The sequence below is a fragment of the Bombina bombina genome, chromosome 2, assembly GCF_027579735.1.
Source record: "Bombina bombina isolate aBomBom1 chromosome 2, aBomBom1.pri, whole genome shotgun sequence".
NCBI lineage: Eukaryota > Metazoa > Chordata > Amphibia > Anura > Bombinatoridae > Bombina > Bombina bombina.
This window is the reverse complement of record NC_069500.1, coordinates 910,401,421-910,427,010: the sequence shown is the minus strand read 5'-3', so window position 1 is coordinate 910,427,010 and position 25,590 is coordinate 910,401,421. Positions and strand designations below refer to the sequence as shown.

General features: G+C 37.4%; 1 protein-coding gene across 2 annotated transcripts in view; it reads left to right on the top strand.

Annotated features, from left to right (window-relative positions):
• The window catches only part of PKD2 (polycystin 2, transient receptor potential cation channel), a 152,183-nt gene that overhangs the window by 52,417 nt on the left and 74,176 nt on the right, over window positions 1-25,590 (top strand). For both annotated transcript variants that reach the window (XM_053703304.1, XM_053703303.1), the window contains exons 6-11: window positions 6,333-6,561; window positions 10,376-10,546; window positions 18,622-18,803; window positions 19,334-19,454; window positions 20,627-20,725; window positions 21,765-21,886. In XM_053703304.1, coding sequence (XP_053559279.1) covers window positions 6,333-6,561; window positions 10,376-10,546; window positions 18,622-18,803; window positions 19,334-19,454; window positions 20,627-20,725; window positions 21,765-21,886 — 924 coding nt within the window. The remainder of the gene's footprint in view (window positions 1-6,332; window positions 6,562-10,375; window positions 10,547-18,621; window positions 18,804-19,333; window positions 19,455-20,626; window positions 20,726-21,764; window positions 21,887-25,590) is intronic.

Below are 25,590 nucleotides of genomic sequence, written 5' to 3'. Positions count from 1 at the left end.
AAAGTACCTAAGGTTGATGGGGCTATTTCCACTCTTGCCAAACTTACTACTATTCCTATGGAAGATGGTACTTCTTTTAAGGATCCATTGGATAGGAAGATTGAATCTTATCTTAGAAGAGAATATTTACATTTTGGCTACATTCTTAGACCTGCTATTTCAATGGCTGATGTGGCTGCTGCTTCAAGTTTTTGGTTGGATAGCTTAGCATGGCAGGTAGAAGATCATGATTTGTCCAGCATTATTCTTTTGCTTCAACATGCTAATCATTTCATTTGTGATGCAATGCTTGACATTATTAAGATTGATGTTAAATCTATGTCTTTAGCTATTTTAGCCAGACGAGCTTTATGGCTTAAATCTTGGAATGTTGACATGGTGTCTAAATCTAGATTACTATCTCTATCTTTCCAGGGTAAGAATGTATTTGATTCTCAATAAAATTCTATTATTCCCACTATTACTGGTGGGAAGGGAGTTTTCTTACCTCAAGATAAAAAAACTAAGGGTAAATTTAAGGCTCCTAATCGTTTTCGTTCCTTTCGTCAGATTAGGAAAAAAAGTCTACTCCTTCCTCTAAGGCCTCCGGTTCCAATTGGAAACCATCCGCAAATGGAATAAAACCAAGCCTTATAAAAAAAACAAATCCAGCCCTCAAAACTCCATGAAGGTGCGGCCCTCAATCCAGTTCAGTTGGTGGGAGGCAGATTGAAATTGTTTCAGGAAATTTGGTCAGGTTCTGTTCAGAATCAGTGGATTCAGAATATTGTGTCTCAAGGGTATCGGATAGGATTCAGAATAAGGCCTCCTGTGAGAAGATTCTTTTTCTCATATTCCAACAAATCCTGTGAAAGCTCAGGCTTTTCTGAAATGTGTTTCACATCTAGAGCTTTCAGGGGTGATTGTTCCGGTTCCTTTGCAGGAACAGTGTTTGGGGTTTTATTCAAATCTATTCATTGTCCCAAAGAAAGAGAATTCTTTCAGACCAGTTTTGGATCTGAAACTTTTAAATCGTTTTGTAAGAGTCCCAACTTTCAAGATGGTGACTATGACTACTCTGCCTTTTGTTCAGCAAGGTCATTTTATGTCCACAATAGACTTGCAGGATGCTTATCTTCATGTTCCAATTCATCCAGACCACTATCGGTTTCTGAGATTCTCTTTTCTAGACAAGCATTACCAGTTTGTCGCTCTTCCTTTTGGCCTAGCGACATCTCCAAGAATCTTTTCAAAGGTTCTCAGTGCCCTTCTTTCTGTAATCAGAAAGCAGGGTATTGCGGTGTTTCCTTATTTGGACGATATCTTGGTACTAGCTTAGTCTTTTCATTTAGCAGAATCTCACACAAAACAACTAGTGTTGTTTCTTCAAAGGCATGGTTGGAGGATCAATTTACAAAAGAGTTTCTTGATTCCTCAAAGGTCACCTTTTTAGGTTTCCAGATAGATTCAGTGTCCATGACTCTGTCTTTAACAGACAAGAGGCGAATTAAATTGGTTTTAGCTTGTCTAAACCTTCAGTTTTGATCATTCCCTTCAGTGGCTATGTGCATGGAAGTTTTAGGTCTTATGACTGCCGCATCGGATGCAATCCCCTTTTCTCGTTTTCATATGAGACCTCTGCAGCTTTGCATGCTGAATCAATGGTGCAGGGATTATACTCAGATATCACAGTTGATATACTTTGACCACCAAGACAGAAAGAGTTGAATGCTGGGATTTGACCATCATCGGATTATGCAAGGAGCCTCTTTTGTTTGCCCTTCCTGGACTGTGATCTCAACAGATGCAAGTCTCTCAGGTTGCGGAGCTGTCTGGGGGTCTTTGACAGCTCAGGGGGTTTGGAAACTTCAAGAGGTGAGGTTACCAATCAACATTTTAGAACTCCGTGCTATCTTCATAGCTCTTCAGGCTTGGCCTCTATTGAAGAGAGAACTTTTCCTTAGTTTTCAGACAGACAATGTCACAATAGTGGCATATGTCAATCATCAGGGAGGGACTCGCAGTTCTTTAGCAATGAAGGACGTATCTCGAATACTTTCTTGGGCAGAGTCCAACTCTTGTCTAATTTCTGCGATTCATATTCCAGGTGTATACAATTGGGAAGCGGATTCTCTAAGTCGTCAGACTTTGCATCCAGTGGAGTGCTCTCTCCATCCAGATGTGTTTCATCAGATTGTTTATATGTGGGGTCTTCCAGAAATAGATCCGATGGCCTCTCATTTGAACAAGAAACTTCCCAGATACCTTTCCAGGTCCAAGGATCCTCAGGCAGAGATGGTGGATGCTTTGGCAGTTCCTTGGTTTTACCAACCTGCTTACATTTTCCCACATCTAGTTCTGCTCCCAAGAGTGATCTCCAAGATCATATTGTAACAATCTCATGTGTTTCTGATAGCACCTGCATGGCCTCACAGATTTTGGTATGCAGATCTTGTCCGGATGTCCAGTTGCCAGCCTTGGCCGCTTCCTTTAAGGCCAGACCTTCTGTCTCAAGGGCAATTTTTCCATCAGTATCTCAAATCTCTAAGTTTGAAGGTATGGAAATTGAACTCTTAGTTCTTAGTCATAGAGGTTTCTCTGGCTCAGTAATTAACACTATGTTACAGGCTCGTAAGTCTGTTTTGAGGAAGATTTATTATCGGGTTTGGAAAACCTATATTTCATGGTGCTCCTCTCATAATTTTTCTTGGCATTCTTTTAGAATTCCTCGGATTTTACAGTTTCTTCCGGATGGTTTGGATAAGGGTTTGTCTGCAAATACTTTGAAGGGACAAATCTCTACACTTTCTGTCTTATTTCATAGAAAGATTGCCAAGCTTCCTGATATTCACTTAATTTGGTTTTAAGGATTTTGCAGGCTCCTCCTTTTGAGCCTATGCATTCTTTGTATATTAAACTACTTTCTTGGAAAGTGTTATTTCTTTTGGCTATCTCTTCTGCTAGAAGAGTTTCTGAGTTGTCAGCTCTCTCTTGTGAGTCTCCTTATCTGATATTTCATCAAGATAAGGTGGTTTTATGGACTTCGTTTAAATTTTTGCCTAAAGTTGTGAACTCTAACAACATTAGTAGGGAAATTGTTGTTCCTTCTTTGTGTCCTAATCCTAAGAATTCTCTTGAGAGATCTCTTCATTCTTTGGATGTGGTAAGAGCTTTGAAATACTATGTTGAGGTTACTAAGGATTTCAGAAAGGCTTCTAGTCTATTTGTTATTTTCTCTATTTCCAGGAAAGGTCAGAAAACCTCTGCCATTTCTTTGGCACCTTGGTTGAAACTTTTGATTTTAGAAGGCTTATTTGGAGGCGGGGCAGTCTCTGCCTCAGAGAATTACAGCTCATTCTACCAGATCAGTTGCCACCTCTTGGGCTTTTAAGAATGGAGCTTCAGTTAATCAGATTTGCAAATCAGCAAATTGGTCTTCTTTGCATACATTTACTAAATTTTACCGTTTTGATGTATTTGCTACTTCAGAAGCAGTCTTTGGTAGAAAAGTTCTTCAGGCAGCTGTATCATTTTGATTCCTTTTGCCTATGTTTTGAGTTTTTTTAAATTTATGAAAACTTTTATTTATTATTTGGATTTAATTTTTTCAGCGGAAGTAGCTGTTATTTTATTCCTCCCTCTCTAGTGACTCTTCTGTGGACTTCCACATCTTGGGTATTTCTATCCCATACGTCACTAGCTCATGGACTCTTGCCACTTACATGAAAGAAAACATAATTTTTGTAAGAATTTACCTGATAAATTCATTTCTTTCATAGCGTCAAGAGTCTATGAGACCCACCCTATTTTTTGGTGGTTATGATTTTTTTTGTATAAAAGCACATTATTTTTTTCAAGTTCCTCTTTTTTGTATGCTATTTTACTCCTTTTTACACTTCACTACTTGACTATACGTTAAAACTGAAGTATGTGTGTGGTGGAAGGTGTATTTATAGGCATTTTAAGGTTTGGGAAACTTTGCCCCCTTCTGATAGAAATGTATATCCCATACGTCACTAGCTCATGGACTCTTGCCACTATGAAAGAAATGAATTTATCAGGTAAGTTCTTGCGTAAATTATGTTGTGTGTGTGTGTGTATATATGTATGTATGTATGTATATATATATATATATATATATATATATATATATATATATATATATATATATATATATATATATATATATATATATATATATACACATATAATCATTATTTTAAAAAGCTAAAAAGTGCTGTTTATTTTGATTTGGGAACTAGAAGCAATTGTATGTCTGTGTATAGCTGTTTTGTTAGGTAGTAATTCATTGGCTGAAAAAATATGCACAGTTTACGGTCAGGTCTTAAAGGGACACAAAACCCCAATTTTTTCTCTCATGAGTCAGATAGAGCATGTACTTTTAAGCAACTTTCTAATTTACTCCTATTATACATTTTTCTTCATTCTCTTGTTATCTTTATTTGAAAAAGCAGGAATGTAAGCATAGGAGCCGGCTCATATTTGGTTCAGCACCAGGGTAGCGCTTGCTGATTGGTCCCGTAAATGTAACCACTAATCAGCGCTTCCCAGGTGCTGAACCAAAAATGGGCCAGCACCTATGCTTACATTACTGCCTTTTTCAAATAAGGATAGCAAGAGAAAGAAGAAAAAATAAAATATAAAAACAGTAAATTAGAAAGTTGCTTAAAATTGCCTGCTCTGTCTGAATCATGAAAGAAAAAATTTGGGTTTTGTAGCCCTTTAATGTTTTTCAGTATATACCAGTAATGAGTGCACAATGTAGAAAGTTGTTTTGCTTTCAGTTACTTTGGTTTGAGGCCCCTTCTAAAGTCCTAATATTCTTTCTTAAAGGGTCAGCAAACATTTTGAGATTGTATTATAAAATGTTTCATTATGTGTAAACAACTTTGCAATATACAGGTATACCTCACTTTACAGCGCTTCACTTTACAGCGCTTCGCTAATACAGCGCTTTGTGGAGCTGAAATTCAACCTCCAAGGATTTTAAAACATTGCTGTAATCTTTGTGAGATTGCGAGAAAAGTGACTGGCACCATTTTATTATGCTTAGTTCACCCTTTTTACAGCATTACTGTGTAATCTGTGTCTCAGTGCTATACTCTGGCAAATTGTACTACAGTAATTGTCACTATTTTACAGGTACAGTATTTATTGAATACTGTGCTGTGCGAGTGTTAAACTAAACTTAGCTCTATTGCACACCTAATATAAGTTAATTAAAACATGTTTTTAAGTTTTTAAACACACTGGCAAGTGAAAAGAAAGCTAAAACTGCCTTGTTTCACTTTAAGGCAGTTTTCACTTTACAGCGGGGCTCCGGTCCCTAACCCGCTGTATGAGCGGGGTATACCTGTACTTTATTTATTTTGCCCCCTCCCTGCAATTAAACTCTGATAATGAAGAGAACTAAAAATAAAACCTATCGGGGTGGAGTTTGGCTACTGAAAACACTATTGCAGCAAAGTGTTAATGCATTTTAAACATTTTCAGATACAGTATGTTAATTTATTGCAGAAAAATTAAATCTGTAATTACATGGTGTTTTATTGTCCATTTAAGAATTGTTAAAGGGCCATAATACCCAAATGTTTAAACACTTGAAAGTGATGCAGCATAGCTGTAAAAAGCTGACTAGAAAATATCTCCTGAACATCTCTATGTAAAAAAGGAAGATATTTTACCTCAAAATTTCCTCAGTAGCCACATCCCATTGTAAAGGATTTCTAAGCAGCATATTGGTATGTCTGTCCTGGGACATCTGAAGGGATGAGCATCGTGCACTCTCATCTTATTTCACCAATCAGGTAAAGGAAGTTTACAATGAAATCTCATGAGTCAAGTCAAATCTCATGAGATCACAGTAAAAGTTCATGACCTCAGCACTGCTGATACTGATTGGCTGCTGTTCATTTCTTCATTTTTTTAAATTTTTTTACCTGCAGCTGGGAGCAGTTGAGTATAACTTTTTACACAGAACTTACTCTGCTGAGCTGAGGAAATTGTGAGGTAAAATATCTTCCTTTTTTACATAGAGATGCTCAGGTGATATTTTCCTGTCAGCTTTTTACAGTTATACTGCATCAGTTTCAAGTGATTTAGCATATGAGTATTATGTCCCTTTAAGAAGTATGAACATCCGCCTAGTGTAATTTAAAGGTCTATGATTAAGACAATTTGATAGACAAAATGCGAAAGGCTGAGTCTCAGGACCCTTGGTATTATGTGCATATCTTGCTGCTTTATATCTGATGCTGACAAAAAAATTTTTTTATGAGTTTAATTGTATCTGTGTGTTTTAAAGTAAATTGTTGCATATGTTTCACTCACAGGCTGCTGGTGGAGTTTCCAGCAACAGGCGGCCTGGTTACCTCATGGCAGTTTCAGACAGTAAAGTTAATCCGCTACATCTCCACATTTGACTTTTTCTTGGCTGCTTGTGAAATCTCCTTCTGCATTTTTATTCTGTATTACATTGTAGAGGAGATCCTTGAGATTCAAGTTCATCGCTTACATTACTTCCGTAGTCTCTGGAATTGCCTGGACATCATCATTATTGCGGTGAGCACCAGTGCAGTCATAGTTCTGCTATCATGACGCTATCCGCTGCTAATGAGGGTTAATGGATGTGATAACTATCGCCTAGATTACAAGTTTTGTCGGTAAAAACTTGCCGGGCTAACAAGCCTTTTTTTTCCACCGCTTACTTTAAACAACGCTGGTATTACAAGTTTTCTGAATGGCTGCGTTAGCCTCAGAAAAGTGAGCGTTGAGCAAATTTAGCTCCACTTCTACCTGTAATACCAGCGTTGCTTACGGTAACGGTAAGCTGGCTAAAACGTGCTTGTGCACGATTTCCCCAAAGGATACAGTGGGGCTGAGCTGGCTGAAAAAAAAAACTAACACCTGCAAAAAAGCAGTGTTCAGCTCCTAACGCAGCCCCATTGTTTCCTATGGGAAACACTTTCTAAGTCTACACCTAACACCCTAACATGAACCCCGAGTCTAAACACCCCTAACCTTACACTTATTAACCCCTAATCTGCTGCCCCCAACATCGTCGCCACCTGCATTATACTATTAACCCCTAATCTGCCGCTCCGGACACCGCCGCCACCTACATTATCCCTATGAACCCCTAATCTGCTGCCCCTAACATTGCCGACACCTTTATTATATTTATTAACCCCTAATCTTCCGTCCCCAACATCGCCGCCACCTACCTACACTTATTAACCCCTAATCTGCCGACAGGACATTGCCGCCATTATAATAAATGTATTACCCCTAAACCGCCGCACTCCCGCCTCGCAAACACTATAATAAATTGTATTAACCCCTAATCTGCCGTCCCTAACATTGCCACCACCTACCTACAATTATTAACCCCTAATCCGCCGCCCCCAACGTCGCCGCTACTATAATAGTTATTAACCCCTAAGCCTATCCCTAACACCCCCCTAAGTTAAATATAATTTTAAAGAAATGTAAATAAAATTACTATAATTAAATAAATTATTCCTATTTAAAACTAAATACTTACCTATAAAATAAACCATAAGATAGCTACAATATAACTAATAATTACATTGTAGCTATTTTAGGATTTATATTTATTTTACAGGCAACTTTGTATTTATTTTAACTAGGTAGAATAGCTATTAAATAGTTAATAACTATTTAATAGCTACCTAGTTTAAAATAATTACAAAATTACCTGTAAAATAAATCCTAACCTAAGTTACAAATACACCTAACACTACACTATCAATAAATTAACTACAGTTATCTAAACTAAAATACAATTAAATAAACTAAACTATATTACAAAAAAAACCCACTAAATTACAAAAACTCAAAAAATATTACAAGAATTTTAATCTAATTACACCTAATCTAAGCTCCATAATAAAATAAAAAAGCCCCCCAAAATAATAAAATTCCCTATCCTAAACTAAATTACAAAAGTAATCAGCTCTTTTACAGCCCTTAAAAGGGCTTTTTGCGGGGCATTGCCCCAAAGTAATCAGCTCTTTTACCTGTAAAAAAAAAAAAATACAAGACCCCCCCAACATTAAAACCCACCACCCACACACCCCTACTCTAAAACCCACCGATCCCCCCTTAAAAAAACCTAACACTAACCCCCTGAAGATCACCCTACCTTGAGCCGTGTTCACCCAGCCGGGCCGAATTCTTCATCCAATCCGGGCGATGTGGTCCTCCATCCGGCAGAAGTCTTCATCCAAGCGGGGCAGAAGAGGTCCTCCATCGTTGAAGTCTTCATCCATCCACGGCTCCATCTTCAAGACCTCCGACGCGGAACATCCTCCTCGGCCGACGGACTAACAACGAATTAAGGTTCCTTTAAATGACGTCATCCAAGATGGCATCCCTCGAATTCTGATTGGCTGATAGGATTCTATCAGCCAATCGGAATTAAGGTAGGAAAAATCTGATTGGCTGATTTAATCAGCCAATAGAATTGACCTTGCATTCTATTGGTGGATCCAATCAGCCAATCGGATTGAACTTCAATCCGATTGGCTGATTAAATCAACCAATCAGATTTTTCCTACCTTAATTCCGATTGGCTGATAGAATCCTATCAGCCAATCGGAATTCGAGGGACGCCATCTTGGATGACATCATTTAAAGGAACCTTCATTCGTCGTTAGTCCGTCGACCGAGGAGGATGTTCCGCGTCGGAGGTCTTGAAGATGGAGCCGCGGATGGATGAAGACTTCTGCCAGATGGAGGACCTCTTCTGCCCCGCTTGGATGAAGACTTCTGCCGGATGGAGGACCACATCGCCCGGATTGGATGAAGAATTCGGCCCGGCTGGGTGAACATGGCTCAAGGTAGGGTGATCTTCAGGGGGTTAGTGTTAATTTTTTTTAAGGGGGGATCGGGTGGGTTTTAGAGTAGGGGTGTGTGGGTGGTGGGTTTTAATGTTGGGGGGGTCTTGTATTTTTTTTTTTTTACAGGTAAAAGAGCTGATTACTTTGGGGCAATGCCCCGCAAAAAGCCCTTTTAAGGGCTGGTTACTTTTGTAATTTAGTATAGGGTAGGGAATTTTATTATTTTGGGGGGCTTTTTTATTTTATTAGGGGGCTTAGATTAGGTGTAATTAGATTAAAATTCTTGTAATATTTTTTGTAATTTAGTGTTGTTGTTTTTTTGTACTATAGTTTAGTTTATTTAATTGTATTTTAGTTTAGATAATTGTAGTTAATTTATTTAATTTATTGATAGTGTAGTGTTAGGTGTATTTGTAATTTAGGTTAGGATTTATTTTAACTAGGTAGCTGTTAACTATTTAATAGCTATTGTACCTAGTTAAAATAAATACAAAGTTGCCTGTAAAATGAATATAAATCCTAAAATAGCTACAATGTAACTATTAGTTATATTGTAGCTATATTAAGGTTTATTTTATAGGTATTTAGTTTTAAATAGGATTAATTTATTTAATTACAGTAATTTTATTTCGTTTTATTTAAATTATATTTAAGTTAGGGGGGTGTTAGGGTTAGACTTAGGTTTAGGGGTTAATAACTTTATTATAGTAGCGGCGACGTAGGGGCGGGAGATTAGGGGTTAATAATTCTAGGTAGGTGGCGGCGACGTTGAGGGGGCAGATTAGGGGTTAATAAAATGTATTATAGTGTTTGTGAGACGGGACTGCGGTGGTTTAGGGGTTAATACATTTATTATAGTGGCGGCGATGTCCGGTCGGCAGATTAGGGGTTAATAAGTGTAGGTAGGTGGCGGCGACGTTGGGGGGGGCAGATTAGGGGTTAATAAATATAATGTAGGTATCGGCGATGTTAGGGGCAGCAGATTAGCGGTGTCTGGTCGGCAGATTAGGGGTTAAATAATTTTATTATAGTGTTTGCGATGTGGGGGGGCCTCGGTTTAGGGGTTCATAGGTAGTTTATGGGTGTTAGTGTACTTTGTAGCACTTTAGTTAAGAGCTTTATGTTCCGGCGTTAGCCCATAAAACTCTTAACTACTGACTTTTAAATGCGGTAGGAGTCTTGGAGGTAGGGGCTGTACTGCTCACTTTCTCCAAGACTTGTAATACCAGCATTAGCCAAATCCCATTAAAAAGATAGGATACGCAATTGACGTAAGGTGATTTGCGGTAGCCAAAAGTCGCAGAAGAAAAGTGAGCGGTACACCTGTACCTGCCATACTCGTAATACCAGCGGGCGTTAAAAAGCAGCGTTAGGACCCCTTATGCTGCTTTTTAAGGCTAACGCAGAACTCGTAATCTAGCAGTATGTGTTTAAACTGTAGCTTTTATTGTGAAAATAATTATACATGCTTTATTGTCTAATTTATTTGTATCTCTCTTTTTTTCTCTCTAAAGCTATCAGTGGTAGTTGTAGCCATTAATTTGTACAGAATGACGTCCGTGGAAGGGCCCCTGAACAAGTTGCTGGAGGATATGAATATGTTCCCCAATTTCGAGTCTTTGGCATATTGGCAGATTCAGTTCAATAATGTTGCTGCAGTAACTGTGTTCTTTGCGTGGGTTAAGGTAACCAAATGTATTTTTATTTGTTTGTTATTATTTGTGTTACTGTGATTTACAGTTCTTAGATGTACTCACTGGGCATTTCTAATAGCACAAGGGTTTAATATTTAAACTATTATGTTTTTATTTAAAGGGAGAGTCTACACCTTAGTCATCTTAAAGCCTCCTGCACATCTTTCTATATCATGCAGCAGGAACAGTAAAAAAAGTTATTTTAAAAGGAATAGTGTTTCTGGCCAACTTGAAATGGCTGCCAAGATCAGCCCGCTGATGACATCATGATCTGGGCTACATCTAGGCCTGTTGAATCCAAATAGTGAGCCTTTTGTGATTGGATGCCATATGCAGCCTAAATTATGATGTCATCAGTGGGCTGAACTTGGCAGCCATTTTAAACTGGCCAGAAACAATATTAATTTTAAAATAACTTTTTTACCATTCCTGCTGCATGATATAGAAATGGTGCAGGAGGCAATTTGCAGTTTAATCTAAGGTAAGGCTTTAAGATGACTAAGGTGTTGACTGTCCCTTTAACATATTTAAAATATGATTTGCTTATTGTTCGTTTTGTTTGGATTTCATAATACTAAAACAGTTATACATTTTTACTAATATATATTATAAATATGATTCTATCCAAAGATTTAATACATATATGGGCATTTCAATTTTGACCATAAAAATTACAATTTTTATTTGTGGCACCTTTATCCAAGTTGCTAGAAGACAGCTAGAAAGGAACACCTTGGCACCTTGCTCATACGATTTGAGGCTATTCCTACATTGAGCATATTAAGTTGATCTGTGGTTTAGTAAACATAATGTGCTCTGGTATAAATATATTAAAATTCTGGAATTTTGTGGACTGGAGTTGAAAGCCACAAGCAACGCACGTTACTCAGACCTCCAATAAAATAATATACATGTGCCTGTAATATGAAAAGCAAAATTTCTTGTTAGTCAAAGAGAGGAATGTTTCTGATACTGGGCTATCTACACTGAAAGGACTTAGGGATATTGTGTTTTTGTTTTGTCCCAAAAAGTTGAATACACTTTGTGTTCTATTAGTATACTGCCCCTTGTCTTAATATTTGAAATCTCTTTAAAGAGACAATCTACTTCAGAATTTGTATTGTTTAAAAAGATAGATAATCCCTTTATTGCCCATTCTCCAGTTTTGCATAACCAACACGGTTATATTAATACACGTTTTACCTCTGTAATTACCTTGTATCTAAGCTTCTGCAGACTGCCCCCTTATCTCAGTTCTTTTGACAGACTTACATTTTAGCCAATCAGTGCTGACTCGTAAATAAATCCACGGGAGTGAGAACAATTTTTATCTATATGACACACATAAACTAGCTCTGTCTATCTGTAAAAAAAAAACGGTCAAAATGCACTGATATAAGAGGCAGCCTTCAAGGGCTTAGAAATTAGCATATGAGCCTACCTAGGTTTAGCTTTCAACAAAGAATACCAAGAGAACAAAGCTTATTTGAGGATATAGGTAAAATGGAAAGTTGTTTAAAATTGCATGCCGTATCTGAATCATGAAAGTTTGATTTATTTTTTTTGTTTAATTATTTTTATTGAGGTGAAGAATAAAACAGTACAAAATAGTCACTTATATAAGCCCTCAACCCGTAAGGGCAAATAGTAATATACAATACTGTACATAAACCAAGCATTACCACAATATTATAGAGCATAAATGAAAGCTTACAATTCAATACCTAGAGGAAACAAAAAAGACCAAGAGTCGAAGGAAATTCCAGTATTGCAGTGCTACCTATGTGGCTTGTAAAAACTAAAAACTAACCTCAGATTTTTAAGTTAACATATAGGGCCACTTTTGAGCCCTTGTATCTGTAATTTCACACATATATGTAGGGTTGTCGAGCATGTAACAAATAGGGTCTTATTTGAACTCTTATATCTAGAATTTCACATATATAATTAAATAAGAGCGGGAATAGTAAGAGGATTATAACCGTATAAGGCCACTTATGGACCTTCAAACATGAAATAGAAAATATTTACTTGACCATAGCTTGCATAGTTCCTATGAGCAGAACCCAATTTGTACCCTATAATTCTTATATAGAAGACCATCTTTGCGCCTTTGTAAATAATGAAGAATTAAGGGGCTAATAAAGTAGCAAGTGTAAATTCTCCCCATTCAAGGGTTACTGAACAAGTCAGAAAGGTTCTAATGTAAAATGAGGTTTCTATTCACATATATAAATTTTCCAAGGTATAAAAGAAAATTAACATTAGCGCATATTCTGTTAAAGCAAACTATACAGTACAATTATATATGGCACTAGTAATGTATTAGTCATTTTTGGTTCCTAGATAGGGAATATATAAATGGCTATAAACTGTCATAGGCAAATCTATGCCATAATATCAGAACCATGGATACTCATTAATAGCCTATATACCAGCTACAAAACTATAATATCACTCTGGAGTCCTTAGCAGTTTATAGCTAAATAGATATAATTATATGTAATCCTGTTTTTACTCTTATAGAAGATAAATCAGTAGGGGCTATTTCACACTCTATTGTGAGGATCTCACACCATCTTTAAAACTATCCCTTCTGTGAGTAATGTTAGGAAGAGCTTATTTAATCATTTTTTAGAATTCTACTCCCCTCTAGTGGAGATTTCCAGTAATGACAAGAGACCATGTGTAGAAATACAGTGGGACCTTGGTTTACGAATTTAATTCGTTCTCCGGGACGTTTCGTATTGCGAAAAATTCGTAAACAGAAACACGGTTTCCAATAGAAATGCATTGAAAATCAATTAATGCGTTCCGGAGGTGAGAAAAAAGTCAAATAAAGGCTCCAAAACCTGCTGCAAAAGGCTCCAAAACCTGCTGCAAATGGCTCCAATGGCTCCAAAAGGCTCCACAACTTGCTGCAAATGGCTCCAAAAGGCTCCACAACTTGCTGCAAATGGCTCCAAAAGGCTCAACAACTTGCTGCAAATGGCTCCCAAAACCTCTCCAACACCTCCACACTGCTACCCACACTTCAGTATGCAGGGGCAAACTGGGATGCTTGTTTCGTATTGCGAAAAAAAATCGCAAACCAAGGGGCAAACCGGGACACTTGTTTCGTATTGCGAAAAAAAATCGTAAACCGAGGCATTTTTTTTAAAGAATTTTCATTCGTAAACCAAAATTTCGTTTACCGAGTCGTTCGTTAACCGAGGTCCCACTGTACTTTTTAGTCCGTCTAGTGGCTGGAGAGATAACTGGAACTGAATGGAACACTAAATAGTGAGAAAGCTTATTCAGGTTAATATAGGCAATACTGACTAATAATTATGTGGCTCCACAATCTAAATATGTCCTCAATTCCCTTCAAGAATATAAAATAAAGCCAGGCTACTTGTTATACTGAGATCCTTCTGCCTATATCGGAACATGGAGGGTATAATTAGCGCTGTCAGAAAGTTAAAAGTTAGAAGGTGCTAAATTCAGAGGGATAGATAATCAACAAATAACCTTTGTACTAAACAACTTTGTAAAAAGTTATGCTAACCTATTAAACCATAGTATTCTGTAAACATTCACTGATATCAGCATAGAAACACTACATTCATATGCATTTAGCGCACTAGGAGATAAATGCAGTTTCTACTATGGGAGTCACATTAGTCTACCCCACACCGGTACGCTCAAGTTCTTATATAATAGGGATATTATGGGGTCGCAGCTTAACCATATCCTCTACCTCCCCCTCCTCTTGATAAAGGGTCTTCAGTAATGGGAGTGCGGTAGCTGTTAACTCCGGTTCAGATCTCCAACTAAGTGTCTTATTGTCAAAACAATAATCAGCATCAATGAAGCCAGACATATCCAGCCAAAGGCTATAAAAACATATTGTAAGAGTCAGATGGCTTAAAAAAAAAAAGAAATAATAAAAAAAATAAAAGAAACAAAGGACTTGCGTCTCTATCAAGCTTTGTAGTTGTAAATTCAGCCTACTCCTGTTGAAGGAGTTGACCAACAGCTGCTGTAAGTGTCCCCAGTATTTCACAGCCAAGTATAGCACATCTTCAGGTAGGAATTTGACATGCTGGAAAGTTGGGTGTCTTGCCGTTCTAATAGTCAGAACTCCCTTGAATGCAGGCAGGGTCTCCATGACCTCTCGCAAGGGGCCGGCCTCATCTCCTCCATCTGTGATAAAAAAACAGGGTAATTGACTCGCCCAAGTAGCGACAGGTAGGTAAAGGGGATTCTCCTCATGAAGGAAAACAGAAAGCTCCGGAGAGACGCAAATGGACTCCACAGCCATCTGCAACTGCTTGCTCTCAATAGCCGCCACACCGAGCGATGAGGCTGACGAAACTCCCTGCATCTGTGGACTCTGCTTTCCCTCTACAGGAGGTGAGTGATCACAAACAGATGATATGACACTGATTAAGCTCCGCTCCAGTTCCTCAAAGCGTCTGTCAAGTAGTTGTAACATCGACTCTCGCCAATTATTTGCCGCTGCCATATTGTTCACACCACTTCTTTAGTGATAGTATTAGGACTGTACTACGCAAAAATTGTAGATGCACTATTGTATACAGTATATTGCAGGAATGTTCTAGGCTCAATTTGTCTTCTTATCCTTGCGACATGGTGATGTGTAGAGTGCATTCCATTCTTCAGCACAACTGGCTGGTAATATCTGATAGCGTCAGAAATATGGAGGGGTGGATGAGGTTCCAGGCCGTCAACAGGCCTCTGCTGCGTACCTCATATATTCTAGACTGCTGGGCTAAAATTAAACAGCCAATAATGACCAATACTGTTCCACAAGCACTAATTTTCTTGAATCAAGCTTGGTATGTGGTATATAAGAGTGAAAAACAGCAGTTTTAAACGCTCTTCTGTTGAGCCCTAGTTAGAAAGCAGCCATCACAGTTGGTGGTTAGACACGCCCCATGAAAGTTTGATTTTGACTAGACTGTCCCTTTAAATTACTTATCTTATATACTAAGTGGTCTTTAAAGGGACAGTTAACACCAGAATTTTTGTTGTTTTAAAAGATAGATAATCCCTTAATTACCAATTCCCCAATTTTGCATAACCAACACAGTTATAATTATACATGTTTTACCTCTGTAATTACCTTGTATCTAAGCCTCAGCAGACTGCCCTCTTATTTCAGTTCTTTTGACAGACTTGCAGTTTAGTCAATCAGAGCTGTATCCATGGTAAATTCACGTGCATGAGCTCAATGTTATCTATATGAAACACGTGAACTAATGCCCTCTAGTGGTGAAAAACTATCAAAATGCATTTAGATTAGAGGCGACCTTCAAGGTCTAAGAAATTAGCATATGAACCTCCTAGGTTTAGCTTTCAACTAAGAATACCAAGAGAACAAAGCAAAATTGGTGATAAAAGTAAATTGGAAAATTGTTTAAAATTACATGCCCTATTTGAAACATGAAAGTTTTTTTGGACTTGACTGTCCTTTTAAGTTTACCCACTGCTTGTGAGTGTTTTTTTCATTTTTTATTTTGAGTGTAGGGCAATACAGCCATTCATAACCCTAACAGAAAGGGTGATTGATTCATGGAAAAAAACTTCCTTTAGTGGTTGTAAGGACAAAGCTGTGGGGGTCATCAAGAATGTCTGGGATATGCATAAGACGATTCTCCAAACTAACACCTAGATTACGAGTTTTGCGTTAGAGAGGCTATGCGGTGCTAACGAGCAATGCCCCGCAAAAGGTCCTTTTAAGGGCTATTGGTAGTTTAGTTTAGGCTAGGTTTTTTTTAGGGGGGGCTTTTTTATTTTAATAGGGCTATTAGATTAGGTGTAATTAGTTTAAATTTCTGTAATTTGTTTATTATTTTCTGTAATTTAGTGTTTGTTGTTTTTTGTACTTTAGCTAATTTAATTTATTTAATTGTATTTCATTTAGTTAATTTATTTAAGTATAGTGTAGTGTTAGGTGTAATTGTAACTTAGGTTAGGTTTTATTTTACAGGTACTTTTGTATTTATTTTAGCTAGGTAGTTATTAAATAGTTAATAACTATTTAATAACTATTCTACCTAGTTAAAATAAATACAAACTTGCCTATAAAATAAAAATAAACCCTAAGCTAGCTACAATGTAACTATTAGTTATATTGTAGCTAATTTAGGGTTTATTTTACAGGTAAGTATTTATTTAGTTTTAAATAGGAATAATTTAGTTAATGATAGCAATATTTATTTAGATTTATTTAAATTATATTTAAGTTAGTGGGTGTTAGGTTTAGGGTTAGACTTAGGTTTAGGTGTTAATAACTTTAATATAGTGGCGGCGACATTGGGGCGGCAGATTAGGGGTTAATAAATGTAGGTAGGTGGCGGCGATGTTAGTGACGACAGATTAGGGGTTAATAATATTTAACTAATGTTTGCGAGGCGGGAGTGCGGCGGTTTAGGGGTTAATATGTTTATTATAGTGGCGGCGACGTTGGGGGTGGCAGATTAGGGTTTAATAAGTGTAGGTAGGTGGCGGCGACATTGGGGGCGGCAGATTAGGGGTTAATAAATATAATGTAGGTGGCGGCGATGTTGGGGGCAGCAGATTAGGGGTTCATAAGTATAATTTAGGTGGCGGCGGTGTCCGGAGTGGCAGATTAGGGGTTAAAAATGTTATTATAGTATTTGCGATGCGGGAGGGCCTCGGTTTAGGGGTTAATAGGTAGTTTATGGGTGTTAGTGTACTTTTTAGCACTTTAGTTAAGAGTTTTATGGTACAACGCCGTAACATAAAACTCATAACTACTGACTTTTAAATGCGTTAGGACTCTTGACGGGGTAGGGTGTACCGCTCACTTTTTGGCCTCCCAGGACAGACTCGTAATACTTTACGAAGTTTACGTAAGTCGTTTTACGGTAAGGCCAAAGAAGTGTGCGGTGCCCCTAAACCTTCAAGACTCGTAATAGCAGCGGGCGTAAAAAAGCAGCGTTAGGGTAAAAAAGCAGCGTTAAGAGGTCCTAACGCACAACTTGTAATCTAGCCGTAAATAAGCTGACTCGTTTAGGAAATTTATATTATCTAATTTGCTTCGTTATCTTGGTGTACTTTGTTAAAAAGCATATATAGCGATCCTCAGCAAAGGGCTACTAGGAATTAGCCACAGACTGGTTCCTGTACATCTTTGTCTCTTGTCAGTGCACACCCAATGTGTTCAGCTAGCTCCCAGTGGTGCATTACTGTTCCTTCAATAAAGGATACAACAAAGAGAATTAAACAAATTTGATAATAGAAGTACATGGGAAAGTTGTTTAAAATTGTATGCTATTTTTGAATTATGAAAGAAAAATATTCTGTTTCATGTCCCTTTAATAATAGTGCATCTCATTATGTCTAAGGCACTGGTTTTCAAACCTGTCCTTAGGCCACATTTTAAGGATACCTGAACTAGAGCGCAGGTGAAATAACCAGCTGATTAGTAAACCTGGTTATTTTACCTGTTCTCATCCAAGGTAATCCTGAAAATCTGGCCTGTTAGGGTTGTCTGCGGACCGGTTTGAAAACCAGTGGTCTAAGGGGATTCACCGTATCAGGTCACACTGTCAATTAAACTGTCAACTAAACTTTTTATTGCAAGCGCGCAAAAATGTATTTTTTTTCTGCGTTTCAAAATAGTTCGATTTTATGCTTCCACAGCATGCCGCTGTCCACCAGTAGAGTTGCTGGTGTTTTATTAGCCAGTGAGCAATTTGTCAGTTGGGATTAATTGGTTCACTAACATGCACTATTAAGTGTTTAAAGTGATTTTGAAACCGTTGTCAAAAAATGCTTTTAACATTGTTTATGTCAGGGGTTAACAAGTTTGTTAAAAATTTAGGTGCCAGTAAGAATATTTAGGAGCCAGGCAGTGGTATTTGTATATAGATATATGGAGAATAACCCCAAAAGTTAGGAGCCAGGGGTTAAATTCCAGGAGCCAGTGGCTTCCAAGCGCCTAGGTTTATCAAGCCCTGGTTTAAGTTGTGCTCTTTTAAAGTATTTAAGTTTATTATCCTTCTTACCTGAATGAAAATATTCTTTGCTTCCAGCTCTTCAAATTTGTGAACTTCAACAGAACTATGACTCAGCTGTCTACAACAATGTCCCGCTGCGCCAAGGACATTCTTGGTTTTGCCATTATGTTTTTCATAATTTTTCTGGCTTATGCTCAGTTTGCATATCTTGTGTTTGGCACACAGGTTGATGACTTTAGTACCTTCCAGGATAGCATGTAAGTTGGATTTGCCCATTCTATAATATATATTTAAAAATGCTTCATGGGTTGAGAAAATAATGTAATCAAGGACTCCCTTTTTAAGAATAAGCTAGTGTATTTAAATAGGAAATTCATGTGAAAGTACTGAAAAACAGTATTCTTTATAATAAAAAAATATATATTTTTAAATATAGTTGGATCAATAGCCATGGATACTAAACCCAATTTCATTTATATAGCCACCAATCAGCAAGCGCTATCCAGGGTGCTGAACCAAAAATGGGCCGGCTTTTAAGCTTTCATTTCTGTTTTTTCAAATAAAGATACCAAGAGAACGAAGAAAAAATAATAATAGGAGTAAATTAGAAAGTAACTTGAAATTACATGCTCGATCTGAATCATGAAAGAGAAAATTTGGGTTTAGTATCCCTTTAAGAGAAAACTTGAGTACAATAAATTAGCACCCCTCGCTGATAAAATAGCATTATTATTTGTATTTATTGTTTCATTTATCTTAATGGCATTCATTTTTGTTTTTGTCTTAGCTTTACCCAGTTTCGTATCATTTTGGGAGATTTCAATTTCAATGAGATTGAGGAAGCTAATCGAATTTTGGGGCCTGTTTACTTTACGTCATTTGTGTTTTTTATGTTCTTCATTCTTCTGGTATGGCATTTTTTTATTTTTTATTTTAGAGTTCCCATTTTTACCAATCCATATTTATTACTGGAGAATAGTATTATATTTATTTTAGAGATACAAAATGTTCTCTTTATAGTCACAGTATAATTGCTATGAAGCTGGTCTATAATAAATAAGTTCACTGGTTGTTGCTTTACATTATATTCACAGTTTTAAAAACTGGATTTTTTTTTTAGTTTTGTATTTGATCACAATGTGTTTTTGAGTCATTTGGAAATTAAATCAATATCTATTGATTGTACAACTTATGTCATATTAAAATACAAACCTATTTCTTTTTAAAAAAAAATTGCAAATTGTCTCTTGGAAAATAAAAAAATAGGTTTACACAGTCATCGCAGTTGACATAGATGCAAGCGTAAACCTTCTGCTGTGTACATTTTATATTTGAAGCTACGTAAGCCTCATAATTCTGTTATCCTTTAGTTGTTCTTGAATATGTCTAAAACAATATAAAACAAAATGTATTGGAGATAATGGAATAGAGCTGATAAACATTACACAAATATATTACATGGTAAAATTAATATAGTGTTGTTTGCTTTTTTTTAAAGGGACACTGAACCCTAATTTTAAAAGCAGGAATGTAAATCTTAGCAGCCAGCCCATTTTAGGTTTATCACCATGGATAGCGTTTGCTTATTGGAGGCTTACATTTACCAACCAATAAACAAGCATAACCCAGGTTCTCAACCAAAAATGCATCACATTCCTGCTTTTTAAATAAAGATAGCAAGAGAACGAAGTAAAATTGATAATGGGAGTAATTTAGAAAGTTGCTTAAAAATGCATGCTCTATCTGAATCATGAAAGAAAAAAATGGGTTTAGTGTCCCTTTAACCCTTTTTTTTTAAGTTTACTGCAATGGCAAATTTGATGTAAAAAAAAGTTTAAAACCAATAAATAAATATATATATACTTTCATTTTAGATTTAGTTTTAAATCATTTTTATGTGTGTCCTCGAATATGATTACATATACAAGCTCTAGAGTGTGTGCTGATTGTTAGAGGCAAATTAAAATAGGCACTGGCTTTGGCTGTAATTGAGAATTAATAGACATTTCCAGTTGACAATATGTTAGTTTAATTATACCAAGATCATTTCTGTGTGCTGATCCGGCATTGTCTTCAACAGAACATGTTTCTGGCCATTATTAATGATACCTATTCTGAAGTCAAAACTGACATGGCTCAGCAAAAAAGTGAAATGGAACTGACTGATCTCATTAAAAAAGTAAGTTGTCTCCTGTAAAAAAGAAATGTTTTCTTCTGCTGCCGCTTGCTTTTGTGTGTGTGTTTTCTGTTTGTTCATATTGATATGAGTGTGCTAATAACTTCCCTTTAAGCACATATATAAACTGGATGTGTGGTCACCTTAGCTGAACTCTCTGTGCTCACTACAATTTGTTTTATCTATAATGTATTTGTTTTCTCTATGGCCAGCTGCTACTTGTATCTGTTGTGCTTTAAAGCAGGGGTCAGCAACCTTGGCACCCCAGATGCTTTGGAACTACATTTCCCATGATGCTCAGACAGCCTAAAGAGTGTCTCAGCATCATGGGAAATGTAGTTTCAAAACCTCTGGGGTGCCAAGGTTGCTGACCCTTGCATTAAAGGGAAGTTTTCTTATAAAAGTTAATGCTCTATTTTCTAAATAAATAAAATGTTGTATTTCCTTCCTTTCCTCCTTGCTTCCCTTCCTAATATTCTCATTTATAAAAAAATACTGGCCACCGATTTTGGAGGGTGGTGGCAACTGTGCCATAGAATCACACATTGGGGGTGCTCCGACTCCTCTTCTTTCTATTGTGGCTTTGTCATGCCTGTCTCCATGTTGAATCATTCTGTACTATGATTGTTGTAGTTCGATGCCTAGTTCCTCGAGGGGATGAGGTACTCTGGTTGGTGGATCAGACTTGACCTTAGCCACTGGGTTTTTCAAAGCAACTTTATTTCAGTGGAATATGAATAATTAGCTATCCTGTTGCTGCTACTCATTTATTTTTGGAATTAGAGTGCATGGTTGTATTAAAGTAGTAAATGCACTGTATAAACATAGGGCTGGTTCTCAATACAAAAAATCTATTGTGCTATTTACTTAGAAGTAATGGCAAATTGTGTCTTCACTCTGCATTCAGTGGGAGATAAAACACATGGTGCATGAAATACTGAACAGTGACACCAAAGCTATAACATACTCTGTCCTTGAGTGATAAATATTTGTATTTATTTTTCTACGTCAATATGCGTTTTGTTTCTCTCTCTCTCTCTAGGGTTGTAATAAAGCTATGGTAAAACTGAAACTGAAGAAAACTGCAGTAGATGATATTTCTGAGACCATTCGACAAGGTGGGGGAAAGCTGAACTTTGATGAATTACGTCAAGATCTGAAGGGGTAACGAAACCTTAATTCTTTGTGTTTGAAGGGCTATGCATTAGAAAATGTTCTCAGTGCACTATTTGCTTGAATATGACTTTGTTTAAAGGGACAGTTAACTTAAAAAATAATGTTATATAATTCTGCACATAGTGCAAAATTATATAACATTATCTTGGTGACAGCTTTCAAAATCAAAGGATTTTAGCTGTCAAAATTGCACTTACCTGTTCTCTTCATGATCTTCTGATTAGCTCTTCCTTTTTCAAAAGCGCTTCGCAGGTGTGCTGTCTAATCACAGCACACCCGACCGCGCTATTCAACTGAATGTATCGCGCTCCCACTCTGGTCTGGTAGCGGGAGCGCGCTACATTCAGTTCAATAGCGCGATCGGGGCTTTTGAATAAGAAGGCCTAATCAGAAGATCATGGAGAGGAGAACAGGTGTAACTTTGACAGCTAAAATCCTTTGATTTTGAAAGCTGCCGCTAAGATAATGTTATATTATTCTGCACCATGTGCAGAATTATGTAGCATTTTTTTTAAGTTTACTGCCCCATTAATAGGTATGTACATAAATGTGTAATGTATTATATTGTGCACATTAATAACAAAGTTTCCCTCTATTCACTGCAATTCATTTACTTCAGACACCAGATATATTAGAACAAAAATTGCAACTCAAAATATCTGTGAAAATAAAGATATTTTGAGTTGCACTTCTGTTCCAGTATATCTGCTATTGGTACAAAGTGAACGCTGGAAATGGAGGGCAACTTCTTTATTTGTTTGCACAAACAATAATAAATTACAAATGAAAGCACATCTATAGTTTAGCCTCCTCAGACGTGGTTAAACACATACTCCATGAAGGGGACAGTAAAGTCATAATCAGACCTTCATGATTTAGATTGAACATACCATTTTAAACAACTTTCCAATTTACTTCTATTATTTAATTTGCTTCCTTCTCTTGTTATCCTTTGCTGAAAGGCTTATCTAGGTAAGCTCAGGAGCAGCAAAGAACCTAGGTTCTAGCTGCTGATTGGGGGCTATATATATATACCGATTGTCATTGGCTCACCCATGTGTTCAGTTAGAAACCAGTAGTGCATTGCTGCACCTTCAACAAATGATACCAAGAGAATTAAGCATATATGATAATAGAAGTAAACTGGAAAGTTGTTTAACCCTTTCGTGACAGGGTTAAAGTGCCTACATCGGAACACCTGTTCCGATGTAGACAAATTGAAACTACGCAATCGTGCATACGATAGCGAGATTTCAATTATTGGATCGCATCTGGGGGGCGTCCCTACAACCCTAGGAACGCCCTCCAGACCGCGATCAAGTCCTAGAAGCACAGAAGGCTTCAGGACAGCCGTTAGCTATGACGTTCTATTCCGTCATAACGGCTTTAAAGCCCAGTGTAATTATGACGGAATAGAACAGCATAACGGCATTAAAAGGTTAAAATTGTATGTTCTACCTAAATCATGAAATAAAATATTTGGGTTTCATGTCCCTTTAATCATTGGCCGGGCAGACAAGGTTTGCTCTCAGGAACTTCGTCAATCCGTCTGCTCTAAATGGCCAGTATCAGCTGCTTGCATTTATCATTTTACAAGCCAAACTGCTGCTTGTGCAATGTCGTCCCATCAGATAAGAACAATTTAAATCCACCAGACTTTAGATGGCGGAAAGGTTTGAACTAGCTACTCAACTAGCTTGAAATGCTTAGGCCCCAAAGCTGCTTCTGCAGCTTAGTAAATGGGGGCACATAGTATAAAAGCAGCACTGGAGCACCCGTGTACGGCCAATTCTAAATTGAACACGGTTTGTGATTGGTGGCTTTACTCATAAGCTGTATGTGAGTGACTTGATATTTAATTTAAAGGGACATTAAACACTTTGAGATTATAATAGCAAATGATAAATCATATATATTTAAAATACTCTGCAATATACTTTCATTATTTATTTTGTCCCCTTTTCCTGTAATTCCATTCTGAAATTGTGAGCTTTTCAGCTCCTGTTAGAAATGGAAGTGCAGAACACAGTTATATTCTACACAGCCATTGGCTGCACACTATAGGGACCTATTTATAACTGTCCCTAATTGGCCACAGCAGAGACGGTAACCTAAGTTACTACATGGCGGCTCCCATTGTTTTATAGACACTAAAACGTTACACCTATTTTGTGAATATTTAAACAGCTAATGAAACTTTAAAAATACGTCTACATGTTATTCTCAGACTAATCTTTTCTTTAAATGTGTCGTTCTATCCAGCATTTATTTAGTGTTTAATGTCCCTTTAGTAATGCCAATTACACAGACATATTGAAACTAACATTTATATATGGGAAGGCCATTTTTTTTTTTTTTAAATACGATTATATATTTTAAAACTAGAACCCGAAATCAGTAATTTCTTTCCAAAGGCAGGGAGAGTCCATGGCTTCATTCATTACTGTTGGGAAATACAACACCTGGCCACCAGGAGGAGGCAAAGACACCCCAGCCAAAGGCTATCCCTCCCACTTCCCCTATCCCCCCCAGTCATTCTTTGCCTTTCGTCACTATAGGAGGATGGCAGTGAATTGTTAGAAGAAATTTTAGTCTATTAATGGGTACTTTCACTTCAAGTGTGGACTGAGGTGTTTGAGTAACCACGTAATCCTCTCAGTGAGTTGTGGTGAAAGCTGTCTCTAGATGTCGCAGGGAATGTTCTCTGACCACTATCTAGTATTAAAGCTATCACCTCCTGGGAAATCGGTGTTTCCACTTTACATTGTTTTCTCCTTATCTTCAGGTCCCTGTCAGATGTGTGTGGTGAGACTGTCAGACCTTGAGGTGCTGTGCCTGTTCCACAGCTTTGATCCGTTTTATTACTTTGAGGGATTATGCCTAGTATGGCTGCAAATTCCCTGAGGTTAAAGGGAACTTGGTAATACACAGTTCACAGTGTAGTACTTTTATTATCTTCCGGATATGGGGACATTGAATACCTTTTATAATACGAAGGTTATTTTATTGAGCAGTTGGGGCCAATCTATGTGCTGCTTAGCTCCTTGCCAACCGGAGCATGTGTGTAAGGGTTTTTTGGGCTCACAAAGAACGCAGAAAGACGATGCAGACAGTTTGGGAGAAATTTCCCACTGGGGCCTTTTTTACCACTTCGCAACTGATATTCAGCTTTGCACGGTTTCTCTACTAGCTGGGGGCGGTCTCTATTTGTGCACCATGTGACTAGGGTGCAGTTTCTCGCTGAGGCTGGTCAGAAATTTGCTACTGCGTAGCGATCAACATAAGGAGTTCACTGCAGGCTTTGGGGGATATCCTGACTTCATTCCAGTCATGCTTGTCTAGCTAGGAGGTGGTGAGTACCTCAGCCAAGGCTGAGGGTAGAGGTGCAAAGCAAAAGTATAAAATATATTTCTCCTGTTAAGTGTGATCAGTCCACGGGTCATCATTACTTCTGGGATATTAACTGCTCCCCTACAGGAAGTGCAAGAGGATTCACCCAGCAGAGCTGCTATATAGCTCCTCCCCTCTACGTCACCTCCAGTCATTCTCTTGCACCCAACGACTAGATAGGATGTGTGAGAGGACTATGGTGATTATATTTAGTTTTATACCTTCAATCAAAAGTTTGTTATTTTATAATAGCACCGGAGTGTGTTATTCCTTCTCTGGTAGAATTTGAAGAAGAATCTACC